This window comes from Schistocerca piceifrons, chromosome 6 (assembly GCF_021461385.2).
Source record: "Schistocerca piceifrons isolate TAMUIC-IGC-003096 chromosome 6, iqSchPice1.1, whole genome shotgun sequence".
In the NCBI taxonomy this organism is placed as follows: domain Eukaryota; kingdom Metazoa; phylum Arthropoda; class Insecta; order Orthoptera; family Acrididae; genus Schistocerca; species Schistocerca piceifrons.
Window position 1 is genome coordinate 101442347 of NC_060143.1, and position 18756 is coordinate 101461102.

General features: G+C 45.0%; 1 protein-coding gene across 1 annotated transcript in view; it reads right to left on the reverse strand.

The window, feature by feature from the left end:
* The window catches only part of LOC124803167 (lipase 3-like), a 171323-nt gene that overhangs the window by 70265 nt on the left and 82302 nt on the right, over positions 1 to 18756 (reverse strand). Inside the window, exons 3-4 of the mRNA XM_047264349.1 lie at positions 17079 to 17196; positions 7296 to 7539 (exon numbers count right to left, since the gene is read on the reverse strand). Coding sequence (XP_047120305.1) covers positions 7296 to 7539; positions 17079 to 17196 — 362 coding nt within the window. The remainder of the gene's footprint in view (positions 1 to 7295; positions 7540 to 17078; positions 17197 to 18756) is intronic.

An 18756-nucleotide genomic window follows, 5' to 3' on the forward strand; every position in this document is an offset into this window, starting at 1 on the left:
AATGGCCAGTAGTGTACATCCACACGCATTCACACACGTAAGCGATTAATACTATTTTATGGGCTGGGCGAAACGGCAAAAGAACTGAAGCATTTTCAGAAATGGCGTTACAAAGGACGTTGAAAATTAAGTGAGCTGACAGAAAGTGAGGCAGTCCTTCAGAGAATCGGTGAGGAAGGGAGCATGTGGAAAACACCGACTAGAAGAATGGAGAGAGTAATACGATACATGATAATACTGCAAGGAACAAATCCTTGGGTACTAGAGGAAGCCATCGAGATCAAAAACTGTAGGACAGATAGATATTGGAGTATATGCAACAAATAATTGTGGAGGTGCGGCGCGTCTGCTACTACGATATGAGGTAAAGAGGTTGGCACAGGAGAGGAAGTCCCGTCTGTTCACAACAAACCAGTCATAAGATTAAGGAAAAATATTTAACTGCATAAACTTTTCAATCAGAAACTTTATTAATTTGGAATATATTGTTATCTCTGACTTACGAAAAACAAATTTCGTTGTTGAAATCTCAAACAGTGTCAGAAATGTTCGGAACGAAATGTGTCTGCAGCTTCTCCCCCTTCGGGGCCTGATATTTCTATGTCAACAAAGGTCAAGTCACTCATTGTGCAGCAATAAGATTTTGTCGGAAGGGAGGATATGAAAATAATGCCGTGCATCTGTTTTGGTGAGGACGCTGATGGAGTGTCAGAGTTTTAATTGGTACACAAGGAGGTAAGGCCACAGTGGGTGTCAAAATGCTGATGGTGCAGGTACTGGTGATAACAGGTGCCAGCCAGTGCCGTACCGAGGGTAGGGGCGAGATGGTCCCCCGCATAAGCGCAGGCGCAGACGAGGCGCAAAAGACAGACCGAAGAAAAAACATAAAAATAAAAATGGTGGTATGGCATTACTGCCCGGGAGACTCCATCTGTGGTTGGTCTCCCGCTCGGTGCAAGTCCTATTTGACGCCATTTCAGCGATTTACGCCTGTTTATGATGAAGACGGGATGAAATAATGAGGACAACACAGTTAAACAGTCCCCAAGCAAAGAAAATTTCCGACCTAGCCAGCAATCCAACCCGGGACCCCTCGATATATAGGCAGCGTCTCTGATCACTAGAACACGGTTTAGGAATTGAGCTTACGTGAATTTTCATGCCCTTCTCTTACATATCTTCCGGTAAATGCAAACTGTTGTGACAGTTTTATTTCTGCACTGGTATTTCGTCCCAGAATCACCACAAGACAAGACCGCTACCGGGTAGAGGTCGCTTGCTGACGTGGTTTACGTCGTAACGGTGCCTCACACAGCTGCCGCCTCCACAGCTCGCTCGTATGCAACAGTGGAGACGTTGCTGCTACTTGGCCACGGTGTTTGAGGACCACGAAGGTCGGCTAGCGGATGCTAGGCCAAATGTTGTATTTGACGGAAGGTTTCCGATTTGTGTCGATCTCTGCCGAATGAGGACTGGAGCGAGACGCAGCGGTATAGGAAGCAAGCAAAATAGGTGCATGGGATATGAAATTTACTTGTTCCTCCAGCCAGAACTGTTGCTGCTCCAAAGTTTCGTCTGGTCGATATGCTGCATAAATAAAAAAAATTCTAAAATCAGCCTTCTGTGGCTGGATAAATAATGTTATGGAAGTTGTTAGTCGTCGTACCTAGAGATAGCTACACTCAGCTCATCTAAGTGGAATCCTGACGCAACAAACTTACGCTCTGCCATTCGTCGTCGGCAGCAGACCTAAGACCACTGGAAGTAAGTTTTTCTTATGTATTTGGTATTCTTTTAAAATCGTTTGGGCCTCCTCTGGAACACAGTGTTAAAGTGTTCTTTTTGAAGTTTGGTAGCGGTTCTCTTTTTAGTACTCTGAGCTTTTCTGTTACCACAACATTACTTCATTTCCCGCTAAACTATATATGCTGTTTCTCATATCACTTCCGGTACTATTGTGCCCTTGTAAAGGATGTTACGAACGGTCTGGTTTCAATAGCTCAATGGTAGTCAGCACTTACTTTGCATGAAGTTCTACTGAGTCATTCTCTATTTGCCTGATCCACAGGTACCCAGTGGCTTTACCCTTGTTGGCCACTGCCACTTTGAAGATCTTACAGGACAGCCTATGGATGTCCACGCTATAGGTGGCCGTAGAGAGCGGGCCATCTTCTGACGGCTAGGGAGGGTTTTCTTGGTGTGGATAGAGTTAACGATTGGCTCAAATGGCTTTGAGCACCACGCGACTTAATTTATGAGGTCATCAGTCGCCTAGAATTTAGAACTAATTAAACCTAACTGACCTAAGGACATCACACACATCCATGCCCGAGGCAGGATTCGAACCTGCGACCGTAGCGGTAGTTAACGATTGGATTTGTACCATCGCCTGCATCTGGCAGAATCCTTGGTCCCACCGCCTTTTGCAGGAAACTATTTTCTTGTAATTCGAGGGTTTTATTGGGTCTTCTTGTTTAGGGATAAGTGCTACCTAGACGACTGTCGGTCTGACTACTGCGATACAGTGTCATAGTTTGATACTCGTCGATAGATGTTTCGAGACATATGTTTGTGAAAGGGTAGTATGCCACATCTAGTTTGTTTTTCATTGGTTTAGGTAGTTTAAAATTATTATAGAGCGAATAAAACTGACAGTAGCAAAGTAACTTAAGAATTGCGATATATTAATAATCGGAATTCTTAAGTTACTTTGCTACTGTCCTAAGCGATTAACCCATATAGTTCTTGAATCAGATTTCACTGTGCAGTCTGTTACCCTGAGTATCATTTTTATTAAACTTACTTACAAAATTATAATTTTGGTGAATCTGGGCAGAAAAAAATTACAGCACGGATTCAGAAAATATTGTTCTTGTGAAACAAAATAGTTCTTCATTCAGACGAGACAATGAGTGCTATCTACAGAGGATCTCAAATTGATTCCACATTTTCACATTACCAGGGGCTTGTGACCCCTTTCTCATAAATGGCTTCCGATGAAACAGCGTGCTTCTGGAGTACCGTCCCAGTTGTGGCGTCAGAAAAGTCACACTTTGCAGTAAATCGCGGAGAGTATAACAAAAGTGATATCTGACGTTCCCCAATGAAATGTTGTTGGTGCTCAGCTGTTCCTAATCTATATAAAGGATCTCGGAGGCAATCTGAGCAGCCCCCTTGGATTGTTTGGAGATGATGTTCTCATTTACGTCTAGTAAAATCATTATAAGATCACAAATAATTGCTAAAAGGTTTGGATAAGATATCTGTGTGGTATGAAAAGTGGCAGCTGACTAAATAAAGAAAAGTGTGAGGTCATCGTTATCAGTACTAGGCGGCGTTTTATTTGTAGAAAATTTAGAAGATACAACAGATCTACTAAAGAAACTGCCTGCATGGCGCTTGTCCGGCCTCTTCAGAAGTATTGCTGCGCTGTGTGGGATCCTTACCAGATAGGACTGACGGAGGACGCCGAGAAAGTTCGAAGAAGGGCAGCTCGTTTTGTATTAGCACGAAACTGGGGAGAGAGTGCCACGGAAATGATACGCGAGATGGGCCGCTTTTCGTTGCAGCGAGGAATTTTTATGAAATTTCAGTCACCATTTTTCGCTTCCGCAAGCAAATATATTTTGTTGGCGTCCAGCTACATAGGGAGCAATTCTTTTTTTTTCGTTTGGGTTAACTAAGCACCACGCGCTAATTTCAATGCTTGCTCCTGTGTTCTTCTTTCTTCTTCCTCCAGCATTCTTTCATCTTCTCACTGGGTATCCTTTTTCTATCCTCATACCATTTTGACTCTGTCTTCTTCTCCCTCCTGCCTTGGGATACTTCCGTTTTTAACACTTCCTTCCTAAAAATCTCTATTTCTATTGCATCTTTATGAATTACGTTCTTTCTTTCCAAACCTCTCTTAACTTCTTGAGTCCTAGCTATTGTTTACTTACTGTCTCAAAGATGTTAAAAAATTGTTTGCTTAACCTGTTGCAGTTCATTCTGTGTAAATGCCCAAAAAATAGCAGTCGCATCTTCCGTAGCGTTTCATCTATATTTTCTACCTTACGATATAGTTCTTCGTTACTTCTCAGTTTCCAAATCTCTGTATTATTTAGCGGACCGAGTATTTTTCGAACAATTTTTCTTTCTAGGACTTCAAATTCGTGTAATTTGTAATTCAGTATGAGGCGTGGCGCCTTATATCGCTCCTGCCTAAAGCCTGTGTGTCGGGAGAATGACTCTCGAGTGCACAGTGACAGATGTTCTGAAGCGGTTCAGCCGGCCGCTGGTGGCCGAGCGGTTCTGGCACTACAGTCTGGAACCGCGCGACCGCTACGGTCGAAGGTTCGAATCCTGCCTCGGGCATGGATGTGTGTGTTGTCCTTAGGTTAGTTAGGTTTAACTAGTTCTAAGTTCTAGGGGACTTATGACCTCAGCAGTTGAGTCCCATAGTGCTCAGAGCCATTTGAACCATTTGAAGCGGTTCAGTCGAGTGCGTAGTTCTAATTTCCATCCACCAGAGTACAGCAGCTCACAGAGACATTCAAGAAACAGGCCAAGAACTTGTTTTTATGAATTATTCTGTTTTTTCCCCCTAAGGCTTTTTTGTTCGTTTATGTTCGTACAGTTTTGTAGTAGTGTGAATGATGCATGAATGTGGGCTAAATTAAATATGTAGATCACTGTTCTACTGATAAACGCTGTACGAACTAGCGTAAGAATTTTTTAAGACCGTGTGAATGCAGACGACGGGGAATTTTGTATCATAATATGTTAAGCAAGTTTGTGGTAAAAAGAAAGCTAATTCGAGTGCAAATGAAAATAGTGAATAACGTGAAGTGTGAACAAAAAGCCGGCCGCTGAGGCCGAGCGGTTCTGGACGCTTCAGTCCGGAAGCGCGCAGCTGCTAAGGTCGCAGGTTCGAATCCTGCCTCGGGCATGGACGTGTGTCATGTCCTTAGGTTAGTTAGGTTTAAATAGTTCTAAGTGAAGGGGACTGGTGACTTCCGATGTTAAGTGCCATAGTACTTAGAGCCATTTGAATCATTTTGAACCATATGAACAAAATATCAGAATGTTAATGTGCTTTGGGAAAAAGTACAGTTCTAAAGTGTGTGAAAGTGTGTGATTGGCTAGTCATTAGAAGCGCTGACTAACGAGGAAGGATAATGTTTTTTAACTGGTCTTATAGAAAACTGACCAATCAGAACGAAGTATGCTTCTCACGTGTTTTCTCTTGGAGACATAGAATGCTTACAGAAGTCTAAGGTATTTGGAACGCATCCTTTTCAGTGGTACGGTCGTGTGTAGTATGAGCTCAGAAGGAAGTTATAATTTGCCGGTTTCAGTTATGCTACTCGTCTTAAAAGTGTTTAAAGTGAAGGTATATTTAATCCGTTGTGTTTTTTAGAAAGTACTGATTTTTTAAGTAATTTTTTTTATGCGAAAAGACAGTAATTCCGCATGGCATATTGAGCAAATCCGTGACTAAAAACCTGATTGCATTACACACCGATAAACTTAATAGTATGGCGAACATTTTCATTTAAGAACAATTCCTGCATAATAGCTTTCACATTTCGGGAAATACGTATCCATAAACTTGCTAACGTGACTGAACGGGTTTGTGCAGGACTGTGTTAAGATTTGGATGGATTTGGCAGTGAACGTGTACATTATCAAGGTTCAGAGTATAAAGTCTTGCCAATGTTTCCATCTTTCATTCAAAATTAAGACCTTTTCCCGTTTCTTGGAATAGTTACGTTGTATGCAGTCTGGTGCGAGTTGCAGTACGGTAGGATTCTGCTTGGCTTTCCTACAGGCGACCTGCTGCAACGAGTTCACAGACAGGTGCAGGTAAAGGACGAAGGGGAACTTCGCTGCCGCAAGTATTAAACATTTACTTGCATAGAGACATTCTGGTTTTACTACTGTATTGAAGTGCTATATTTTCCATTTTTTAGACAGAGACCTTCTGTTGTAAATTTTTCTGGTTGTACCACATGCTCTCTCTCGATTTCACGTACCCTTTCTACTACAACGAGTTTTGTAAACCATTTTCCTGAATCTTTTCTCCCAAATTTCAAATTTATTAAGCCTCTTTATCTGTTCAGTACCTGATACTAGGATTTATAGGGCATTTGTTATGTTTGACATAAGTTTTGTTTTCTCTACAGAAATTCCTAATCCTGGTTTGTTGGCTATTTGTATTTCTGCATTTGTTAGGTTTGAGAAAGAATGGGAAAATCGTTCGCAAATGCTACGCAGTGAATTTCAGTACCTTTATTCTTAGTCCCGAGTCTTTTTGGTGATAGCTTATGTTCTTTTAGTTTTTGTTTCCATTCTCTTACTATTTTCTCCAGGACGCAGCTGAGTAGGAGTGGAGACAGGCCATCACTTGGCCTTACACCTGCTTTTATTTTGGATACCTTAGATATTTCACCCCGAAACGTAGTTTTGATTTGGTGTTAGTGAGCGTTTCAAGAATACGGTTTACTAGTTTAAATTTATTGCTAAATTCTCGGATCGCTCTGCCTAGGTTTTACATAGCAACTGAATCACCGGCCGGGGTGGCCGAGCGGTTCTAGGCGCTACAGTCTGGAACCGCGCGACCGCTGCGGTCGCAGATTCGAATCCTGCTTCGGGCATGGATGTGTGTGATGTCCTTAGGTTAAATAGGTTTAAGTAGTTCTAAGTTCTAGGGGACTTATGACCTCAGAAGTTACGTCCCATAGTGCTCAGAGCCATTTGAACAGAATCAAATGCCTTTTTAAAATCTATAAATTTTACAGCCATGTCTTTGTAAGTCTGTGATGGTATATGAAGTAATTATCGCCGTAATAAATTAAGAGAAATCAGAGCTCGTATGGAAACATTTAAGTGCTCGCTTTTCCCGCGCTCATCTCGAGAGTGGAACGTTAGAGAAATAGTCTGAAGGTGGTTAATGAACCTTCTGCCAGACACTAAAGTGTAAACTTCAGAGTAGTCATTTACACGCAGTTACGGCGGGAAACAGGGGGTGGTGCGGTGGCGTGCACGTTTGGTAATACTTGGAAACTTGTGGTAAGATCCTATGGGATCAAACTGCTGAGGTCATCAGTCTCAAGGCTTACACACTACTTTATCTACCTTTAACTTGCGCTAAGGACAACATGAACGCCCATGTCCGAGGGAGGACACGAACCTCCGACCGGGGGAGCCGCGCGAACCGTGGCAATGCGCCTTAAACCGAGCGGCTAACCCGTGCGGCTGGTAGTTCTACACCTCGGCGCTGGTGCCAGCGACCGGCGGCAGCGGCGGCTTACCATGAGGAGCGGCCAGAGCGCGGCCGTGCCGGTGAAGATGCTGGTGGAGCGCTTGAGGCGAGCGACTGGCGCCAGCAGCACGAGCGGGTGCAGGTGGCGCGCCAGCCGCGGCCGCAGCGCCAGCGCCGCCAGCGCCGCCGTGGCGCCCATCGAGTGCCCGACGAGCGCCAGCCGCGGCGCGCCAGTAGCGTTCAGCGCCGCCTCCACCAGAGCGGGGATGTCCAGCAGGCCCTCCTCGTGCCAGCTGCGGTGCAGCAAGCACACAACACGGGCCCATTCACCAGAGGGCTCACAGAAGGATACACAATTTTATAAAGCATTATCGTGTTAAATCCGTACTGAATCAAGGGCAAGGGAATACCATAAGTAAAGACAATTTTAGGTTCCGTAGGATGAGAGTACTGACTGAACAATGAGACGCCTTAACCCTGTAGCCCATCGGCCAAACGAGACGTTCAGCCTACCACCTTAGCTACAACTAGTAACTCTTCTCATCCCAGATTCTTTAAAGAACCGAACTGCCATGTACACTGCTCTGCAAAATTAAACGATAATGTATCATATCATATTAACTACTCCGTGCAAAGAGCCATGCAAAGAGATGTGGACGCCACATGGTGTGAGGTCACCTTGATTATAGAGCAAAACTTGGTTCGTCCCACAACACGAGACAGCTGAGAAAATGGGAAATCACTGTGCATGTCAATCAGAGAGCAATTACAGAGCACTCTGCTGGTGCTCTTCATTTCATGTCCGCCCCGATAGCTGATTGGTCAGCGTGTCAGATTGCCATCCTAGAGGCCCAGGTTTGATTCCCGGCTGGGTCAGTGATTTTCTCCACTCAGGGACTGGGTGTGTGTTGTCTTCATTATCATTTCATCCCCATCCGGCTCGCAGGTCGCCCAATGTGGCGTCAAATATAACAAGGCCTGCATCAAGGTGGCCGGACCTACCTCATAAGGGTCAGAGGTTTTCTTCACTCAGGGACAGGGAGTTGTGTTGCGTTCATCATCATCATCCCCATCGACGCGCAAGTCGCCAAAGTGGCGTCAAATCGAAAGACTTGCATCCAGGTGATCAGTCTACCCAATGAGAGGCCCTAGCCAAACAACATTTCATTTCATTTTAGTCCCTTGATAGTTCATCCCATTGAGAATCGTCAGAAATATGATAGAATTCACCCTGTGTCGATGACATCTAACTTCGCCTCTGCTTGGTCCTTCCCTCTTCTCCCTCCTCCTTACTCCAGTCCTACTCCATTTCCTCTCCCCCACCCCTGTAGTTTCCATGCCATTGCCTCTGGGTGCCACTCCCCCTCCCCAGCTGGAGAAGTGCCTCCTTCTTCAGCACACATCAATAATGGGGTTCCCTCCCAGGGTCCTCCTCCCCCCTCCCCCCCAGTGCCTGCCAGACCAGTGGCCTGCAGTCACAACACAAACATGGGATTCAAAGTCGGTGTGCCCCAAGGTTATCGACTCTCTTTCATTTCAGGATAATGCAGTAGCCTGCTCTCTGTCTGTGGCCTGTCCTCCTCGGTCTATGAAATCTATGTCCCAGGACAAGCGCACCCCCCCTCCTTCCCCTCGAGTGCCCCAGAGATGCCATCTCCCCCATCACAACCTGAGTCTGACCTCTTATGTATGGTTGTCAGTCCATCCTCGTTGGTGATGGATGGTGACCCAGTGATGTGATTGGCTCCAACCCATTCACCTCCCATTTGGATCCCAGTTCCATGCTTATTCAATGAACTGTAATGTGTACTACATCACCTCCCAGAGTTGCAATCCCTTATTTTCTTTTACTCAGCAGCTTGTCTCATTTGGAATCTCATTTAACTGATGCTCACTCACTCACTCACTGATCCTTTGTAGGTTTCGTGCTTCCTGTTGGAATTGAGTTGGTCTTTTGAGTACTTCCACAGGTCCACTTGTATTCAGCAGTCACAGTTTGCAGTCTTATCTCTATCCTGCCTGGCCACCTACAGCTACTGACCTAACTGGCCTCCATTAGCAACTCCCCTCTATCTTGCTCCTTCTTGTGGATTTTAACGTCCACCGTCCTTTGTGGGGCAGTGCTTTTTCATTTATTCAGAGTTCCCCATTGACCACTATATTGTGGACCACGACCTGTGCGTTCTTAATGATGGCTTCTCTACTCATTTAAGTGCCACATATGGCACTTCCTCTGCCATTTATCTTTTTCTCATTTCTCCACCCCTCCTTCCTTCCTTACACTGGTCATCATACGATAACCTTTGTAACAGAGACAACTTCCCATTGATTCCATTGTTTCCTTCCCACCTCCTACTCGCCAGGTTAACCTGATGGGCTTTCCATCGTGCTGACTGGCCTCTACGTACCTCACAGGTCGTGTTTATACCTTCCCTGTCAGGTTGTATTGATAAATTAGTTCATGATCTGTCCAGTAAGATAATCCGCATTACCAACATTGCCATTCTCCATTCGACAGGCTCCATTCACTGCCGATCAGTCTCGTGTTGGAGCACAGCCATTTCCACCGCCATCTGTGATCGTCATCGTCCCTTATAATATCTAAAGTGGCACCCTCTTCCACTGGTCTTACTACCTTTAAACGTCTTCACGCCAAAGTTCATTACTTACTGAAACAGAGCTAGTGGGTTTTTTGGAACGCTTCGTCTCCTTCCTCGGTTCTTCTGCCCCTTTCTCATTCGTCTAGGCTACATTACACACCCTCCAGGATTGTCTGTGGCAGTCTTCTATTCCGGGCCTTGCCCTTCTGGGTGGGCTTTGTAGCGACCCATCAGTTCTCGTGGAACACCTGGCGACCCATATTGCGATGGCGTCGGCGTCAGCTATCTCTGCAGCCGCTTCCTTGTCCAGAAACAGTGGGCTGAAGCTTCCCACTTATGTTTTACCCCTTCTCAGGCGGAATTCTATAATGAAGGTTTTACTCAGTGGGAACATTAGGCCCTCTCTTCTTCCCACAATCCAGCTCCTGGCCTGAATCCATGTATAACCAGTTGCTTCAACACCTAGCTCCTTCACAATGAAAGTATCTCCTCAAGGTGTTTAACCTTATTTGATTCCAAAGCGTTTTCCCCTCTCAGTGAAAAGACCGTATGGTGGCCCTGTCGTTAAGCTCAGTTACCAGCCCATCAATCTAATCGGTGCAAGTTAATTGAATGGACAGTGGCTTGTCGGCTCACTTTGGTCCTCGAATTTCAGGATCTTAGGACCTTTTGTCTTCTTACCAGTGTGGCTTTTGAGAGGCATAACCTCCGATCGATCAACTGCATCAAGTGGAAACCACAGTTCGGTAGACCTTTTATTAGTGCTGCTATCCTTTTGTAGTTTTCTTCGACCTTCGTAAGGCCTATGACACGACTTGGCACCCTCACATCCTACTTATTCTCCATGAGCGAGGTCTTCGTGGCACTTTCTCGTTTTTTATCCCCCAGTTTCTGTCCCAATGGTCGTTCAGAGTCTGTGTTGGCACCGTTCTAAGCTCTCCGCAGACATAGGAGAATGGTCTTCTACAGGGCTCTGTATTAAGTGTCTTTCTTTTTCATATCGGTGTTACTGGACTTGGAAATCCAAAACCTCGTCTACATGTGTGAGAAGGTTCACGTGACCTCTAACATCAGCATCGTTCCACAACTGACACAACACGTCAATCTTGTGTGGGAATTCTCCGAAAGGACCATCTCGCTGCATAGAAGGCCACAATTTGACCCATTTCAAACTAGCTAAGTTGGCTGTAGGAAGCATGAGGGCATCTTCGTGGCATAGTCACCTTCTTGCTTCACACGTTTGCACCACACTGAGCCTTCTGGCTGTGAGCATTCTCTATTATAGAATAGAAACAGATGGCGCACTGTTATCTATGCCATCTGTTGGCGGATGACGTTGAAGCCATTATCAATATATCTACTGTCGTCCAGGTGGAATTGGATCAAAATCTACATCGTCTTTCCAAGGTAGTGAAGTTTGGGTAATATGACTGCACCTTAAATTTTTGAATTCAGTCAATAATAATATGAACTGCTGAAAATAAATTTTCTTTCAGCTGTAAGTCTTTCGACATATTGCCCACAACTGCCCATTAGTGACGTAGATGGCCGCCTGACACGGAGACCGGGAAAGAGCCGTTCAGTTGGGAGTCGTAAGCATAGGTTTGCCACAGGGCGTTCACTCAGCCCCTGCCGTATGTCCGTACTTACCACACTGGAGTGAAAGACAGAGATATGTTCCCAGAACACGGAATGTTAACGCTTAACGGACGAGAAGAAACTTGCGTAATGACGGAATGCCTCGGAGAAACAACTTTTACGGCAGCTGTGTGTGGTCTTTTAAGTGTGGGAATTACAGGCAGTGCACAACAGTTAAGAAAGGAGTCGTAACATAATTTCATTGGCCAGAAGAAGACTGGTCAAGCCCAGGCCGAGGGAGAGATTTCTGCAGAGCACTGGGGAGAGATATAGAACTAGTGTGAGAGACGATTTCCATACTGCAGATAAGTCGTAGGTACATCGATGATGGCCCTGATGAAATGTAATTACTATCGTGCCACCAATGTAAGACATCCAGCTCAGGCTGCTGGCAAAGACAGACACTGCCCATAGTACCCAGGGTGCCACGAGATGCTATCATTCGACTCTGGCAGGCATTCAGCCGCTCCACCAGAATCCCTACCATCGTCTAGTACGTGACGAACTCCCACTGAACCCCACCTGCCACCTCCGTCTGTGTCTTATCAGCCACGATTTAACTCTGATAACGATGATGAGAATTCTTTTTATTATTAAAGGTCACACGATTACATTTAATGGGAAGTAATGGAAACAGATCAAGTATACTGTAACAGAAATTTGTTACGTTTTGTATCAGTGGTCCATAATAATTTTGTTTGTAAGAATAAACGTGTGTGACAGTCTAATAAAATTCTTGTGGCTGTTTATTTGGAATACAGATTCCAGACTCAAGTCCAAACACAATTAAATGATGATAAACGTCAACACAAATCCCAGTCAATCAGCAAAGTCTTGTTACCGTTTCGTGGATCATTTGTGTTGGTTCAATGAACAGATCTATTTGTAGTGGTTTCTCGTCATTTTATTATGAGTTCCCCGTTATCCTTTGCACCAAAGAAAATAAATGAGAGGTGCAAGAAGCGGCCCCCGCTCTGTCCACCATCCCCTCCCCCCCCCCCCCCCCCCTAGCAGTCTCATGGACAGCGTTATTACTACAGAATTCTTGCACAGTTCCAGAGATTATAACACAGATTTTCTACCTACTTTTCACTGTATCTTGTAAATATTATTTGACTACTTTTTGCGTACATTTTGGAATTTCACCTGTGATATAAGTTGAAATATGTTTCTGTAATTAATTCAAATACTGTAAAGGGATTTAAATTGCCTTTGTAATGTAATTAATTTTATGATTACACCGGTTCAGTACGGACAGGGAATGCTGGGTAATTTTGTATCGTTTTGCAAACAGTAAAATAATAATGTCTGGCATAATTGTGGAACCACATCGCTCGTACTTACAATTTTAATAAAATGCAGTCCACATCGCAATAAATTATCCATTTTTGGTTCCTGTAAATGGTTTTGCCCTATAAGGCCATCTGCAGACCAGGGGCTCCAGGTGACCTGGGAGCCGTTGCTGAGTAGTACCTGGAGCAACCTATCGCAACTTCACCGGGTGTGATGGCACTGTTTTGCGTACTTTATTCAAAATTCAGGTAAACGGGAAGTATAGGACGCTATTCGTAAACATAAGTTGTTGAAGAGTTTTCCCATGCATCATTTATGCACTTTGGAAACCACTGTCTTAAAAATTTCTGACGCGGTTGAGCTGACTTGTTCAGTGCCAAATTTCACATAGCCGACAACAGAGGCCGAAGGCTAGATGTGGTGACAAAGAGACAGGACAGTATCAGTTCTGGTTTCGTCTATTGGCCTGAATTTTGAATTTAGTGCAAATCCGTATGTGAGTACGCGTAAGACCACTTTAGCGACGAATAAAAAACCACACACATAAAATAAAAGTCAGTAGAGGAAAAAACTACTGTAAGTGCGATACAGCAAACACAGCTAATGATTAGTAAAGAAACCAAAAATGTCGAACGCAATGAAACTGTAACTTTCGGCCACTTTCGTAAGGAACAGGCAGTGGAACAAAGAAAGCCACGAGCAGTGGAATCCATTTTTGAGGGCATGCCAGCAATCATCACAGACGCCGCCGTAGAAATCCAACGCTATACAGAAACGGAATTCCAAGCATTTTTGTCAACTCCACCGAATACAGTACACAAATCAAAACACAATCAGTTGACAATGAATACGTCTTGGAAATTGAAAAAGAACCAGAGTCAGCAACACAACTAGAATCTACTGGAAATGTGAACGATTAATTATAAAGTTAGATCAATAAAATGATTTGCTGTCATGTAAAATAGATGCTCAAAGTAGTTTTTTTGTGTTTTGTGGATGCCCACAATGTATCGACCAACAGAAATACTGGGACTCTGAACGAAAAGATTGATTCTACTAAAACAGCAATATGGGTTATGGTTACCGAAATCGATAATGTTAAGCCTGAAATATCGGTAGTAAATTCGCATGTTGCGGATATGAATAGTCGATATGACTGGGAAGTGGTTAGGATTCAAGGCAATACTGAACATATTGCGGAAAGTACAGTAGGAAAATTGCGAAATTAAACTGAGAAGAGAAACACATACACACAAAAGAGTTTTCAAATCTGAGGACGGTTGTAGCCACAAAAGATATTAAGTTTAACAGGGAGATCGAAACTTATGAAAAGAAACAGACGGGAATGGATACGTGGGCGACAACCACTTCACAAGTAATGAGTAACATTGCGAACACAGAACAAAAACTGCAGTAGAGTCCTGTAACACGTACATAGTACAGGCGTAGTTGCGAAAGAGGAACGATCTGATCCACTCAAAAAGCAGGATGGATGGTACCCAACGCATTTTATTAAGAAGAGTGAACTGGTATTGCCAAGAATGTGGACAGACTAACAGAAAATTAATGCTGCTGTTGACGCATTAGCAGAGAATGTTAAGGGGTGGGGCTTGAAACTCGGAGTCCCTGGCACGAGTTTTCGAGAATACAGAAACTAAATCTTGAAATAGTACAGTTGTGAGCAATAGCAAGACTGCGTGTGCCTTAATTTCGAAGTGACAGTATCATACGACGGCAACGTGAGAATCTAGATGAAGGAGCTTTGTGAGAACTGGTTCCACAAATTAGAATATTTGAATGTACGGTGCAGAAAATGAGAGATAGTTTGGGAACTTTCCAACAACTCTGGTTCGTTGGTTGATTTGGGAAAGGGGACCAAACAGCGAGTCATTGGTCGCATCTGATTAGGGAAGGATGGGGAAGGAAGTCAATCGTGCCCTTTCAAAAGAACTATCCAGGCATTTGCCTGGAGCGATATAGGGAAATCATGGAAAACCTAACTCAGGACGGCCGAACGCGGGTTTAAACCTTGGTCCTCCCAAATGCGAGTCCAGTGTGCTAACCACTGAGCCACCTCGCTCGGTCCCAACAACTCTGAACATCAAATTAGTAGTAATTACACAACGACTGCTAAATTTTTAGAAAAGGTGGCAAATGAGGACAACTGGAGGAATCATCACAAAAATTACAGGACTCGCGGTAACAGGAGTGAGATAGCTGAGTAGCACGTAAACACGGTAAGGATCCAAAGACGAGATAATAACTGGAATCGGAAACATCAGACCAAGCTGAAACTGAGAGGTTTATCAACACAAAGCAGGAAAAATATTAACTGTGCTAGTTAAGGACAAAATGGGCACAATTACTACAACACAGGTTGCTGAATGTACCAAAAGGGTACTCAGTAACAGGTTTTCTATATAAAAAAGAAATAGAAAGTATGAACATAATTTATAGACTGCAGCAATCAGTCGTCCTTTTTTTTGTTTTATATAGTAGTATTCAAAGAACTGTGACTGACGCCCGAACAACAGGGACTTACATACACTGAGAATAGAAAATAGTGCACTGAGAATGCCTAGCTACTAGCCGAAATCTGGATTTGTGTAATAAAATCTAAAAAGGACAACTGATTGGTGCACTCTATAATTCAAAAGTCACATGACAGTCCCTGAGTGCACCCACTTTCCGAATAGAAGGTAACCTGAATAGATAGTGTGCTTGTCATGAGGGCGATGGAAAAACTTTTATGGCCAGTTTACATGGACGACATATACACTCATGCTCATAAATTAAGGATAATTGCAGAATTTGGTGCCACATAACGTGGCACTACACAAAACTGGAGCTAATAGCATAGGCACGTGGGGTTCACACACGACACAGATCTGTAAGGGCCACGGTATGGGTGATAAGTTGAGAAAACCGTCCCGAAACACATGTGCTATACAACGCCACCGTTTCCTGCGCATGTACCTCGTGACATCAATATGGGATATGATCACCATGCACACGTACACAGGCCGCACAGTGGTTGGCATACTCTATATTAGATGGTCGACCAGCTGCTGGGGTACAGCCTCCCATTCTTGCACCAGTTCCTGTCGGAGCTCCTGAAGTGTCCTAGGGGTTTGAAGACGTGAAGCGATACATTGACCGAGGGCATCCCAGACGTGCTCGATGGTTTAGGTCTGGAGATTAGGCAGGCCACTCCATTTGCATGACACCTTCTGTTTCTAGGTACTCCTCCACGATGACAGCTGGGTGGGGCCGTGCGTTATCATCCATCAGGAGGAAGGTGGGACCCACTGCACCCCTGAAAAGGCGGACGTACTGGTACAAAATGACATCCCGATACACCGGACCTGTTGCAGTTCCCTTGTCAATGACATACAGTGGTGTACGTGCACCAATCATAACTCCACCCCACACCACCAAACCACGACCTCCATACAGGTCCCTTTCAAGGACATTAAGGGGTTGGTATCTGGTTCCTGGTTCACGCCAGATGAAAACCCGGAGAGAATCACTGTTCAGACTATACCTGGACCCTCCGTGAACATAATCCGGGACCACTGTTCCAACTATCATGCTCTGAGTTCTTTACACCAGGCTTTACGGGCTCTCCAGTGGCCAGGGGTCAGTGGAATGCACCTTGCAGGTCTCCGGGTGAATAAATCATGTCTGTTCGGACGTCTGTAAACTGTGTGACAAGTGTTCTAGTGGCTGCGGTAAGGTCCCGAGCAAGGGTACCAGTTGTACTCCGTGGCCGTTTGCGGGCACTGATGGTGAGATATCCGTCTTCTTGTGGTGTTTTGCACTATGGACGACCCGTACTGTAGCGCCTGGACACGTTTCCTGTCTACTGCAATCGTTGCCTTAATCTTGAGATCACACTTTGTGGCACATGGAGGACCCATGCTACGACCTGCTGTGTTTGACCAGCCTCCCGTTGCCCTAGTATTCTACCCCTCATAACGTCATCAATATGTGTTCTTTGAGCCATTTTCAACACACAATCACCATTATCAAGTGTTAAAACGTCTGCAGACGTACTCGCTGCACCGTACTCTGACATGCACCAACACACCTCTGTGTACGCTGCCAGCGCTACCGTGCGACGACCGCAGGTCAAATGCACCGCTTGGTCATACCTCGAGTTGGTTTCAACCCGCAAAGCGCCCATAAGAGCGTTGTTTCACCATGTATCAGCATTATCCTAAATTTATGAGCGTGAGTGTAGATGTGAAGATAGTAATTTTTAGTACTACTAATAGTAGATAGAGATGAGGTTCTCTCACCTGTAGTTCCAGTACGCCTGATCGCTGGTGGACAGCGTGAGGTGCTCCTTGGAGAAGACGTTGCCGCGCAGGTTTCCCATCCAGACGTCGTAGCCGGCGTCGGACAGCCGGTACCCTGCTGTACACAACTCGAGCCAATTACGCAGATTCTCGCTGTCGTCACTCAACGCGCGAAGCAAGACACAAGGGGAACGTAGCAGCTTTTCACAGATATTTACCTCGAAATAAACAGAAAAACATTTAAGAACGATTCGTAAATGTGTTGAAATCGGCAGTGTATGTAAAATTAGAACTTGTTTGGCAAACCAAACCCTTAACTTCAAGGAACTGTCCCAGCGCAGTTGACTGTTATTCCACAATCTGAAACTATGGCTGAAAATACAACATTTGGTGTGTGTGTGTGTGTGTGTGTGTTTGTGTGTGTGTGTGTGTGTGTGTGTGTGTGTGTGTGTGTGAGGAGAGCAGCGGGGAGGGAGAGAATGGAGGGGTCGCTAGCCCCTACTGTTTGATGCAGTCTGCCAATATTTCCTCCGCTTTGCCAATCTCAGAGTACCAGATACAACCAGAGCTCTCGTAATTTGTGGGAAAGATCCTTGCTAGGATTCTCTACAACTGACTACTTCCTCTGGCTAAAAAAAAAGTCCTACCTGAGACAGTGCGGCTTTAGACCGCACAATACATCATCCCACACTGCAATCCAAATGCGGCGTTCATGGCAATACAGGTAATCCAAGTTTACCGGCGTCGATGAGATTCTCGCTGGCATCTAATCATGTTCTCGCGATTGTTCAAGTGGTTTATGACTTCGCGAACCGCGGATTACGTCTCGTGAAGTATACGAATGATTACACAGCATCAAACACCTTTATAGTCACAAAATTTACTTGTTCTCTTAGCCTGATTCCTTAACATCTTCACACCACGCACACGGTTAAACACCACCAAGTGACTCCCTCGCTCGTTCTGAAGCGGAAAAAAAAGAGCCAAGGAAGCGACCATAGCGATGTTATCATAATCGATATCAGTGCTACTCGATACACGCTTACACACGGTGGGTATGATTTTCAGTGCAAGATAAATGCATCAAAAACCTAAAGAACAGAACCAGCCCTTCCCTGTACATGATATCCATAGACCTTGCCAAAACTCTTGGCTCTGTTAATCTAGAAGCACACTGGAAAATTCTGGCGTCAAATGGATGTCCTAGAAATTACATCAAAATACACTCCTGGAAATGGAAAAAAGAACACATTGACACCGGTGTGTCAGACCCACCATACTTGCTCCGGACACTGCGAGAGGGCTGTACAAGCAATGCTCACATGCACGGCACAGTGGACACACCAGGAACCACGGTGTTGGCCGTCGAATGGCGCTAGCTGCGCAGCATTTGTGCACCGCCGCCGTCAGTGTCAGCCAGTTTGCCGTGGCATACGGAGCTCCATCGCAGTCTTTAACACTGGTAGCATGCCGCGACAGCGTGGACGTGAACCGTATGTGCAGTTGACGGACTTTGAGCGAGTGCGTATAGTGGGCATGCGGGAGGCCGGGTGGACGTACCGCCGAATTGCTCAACACGTGGGGCGTGAGGTCTCCACAGTACATCGATGTTGTCGCCAGTGGTCGGCGGAAGGTGCACGTGCCCGTCGACCTGGGACCGGACCGCAGCGACGCACGG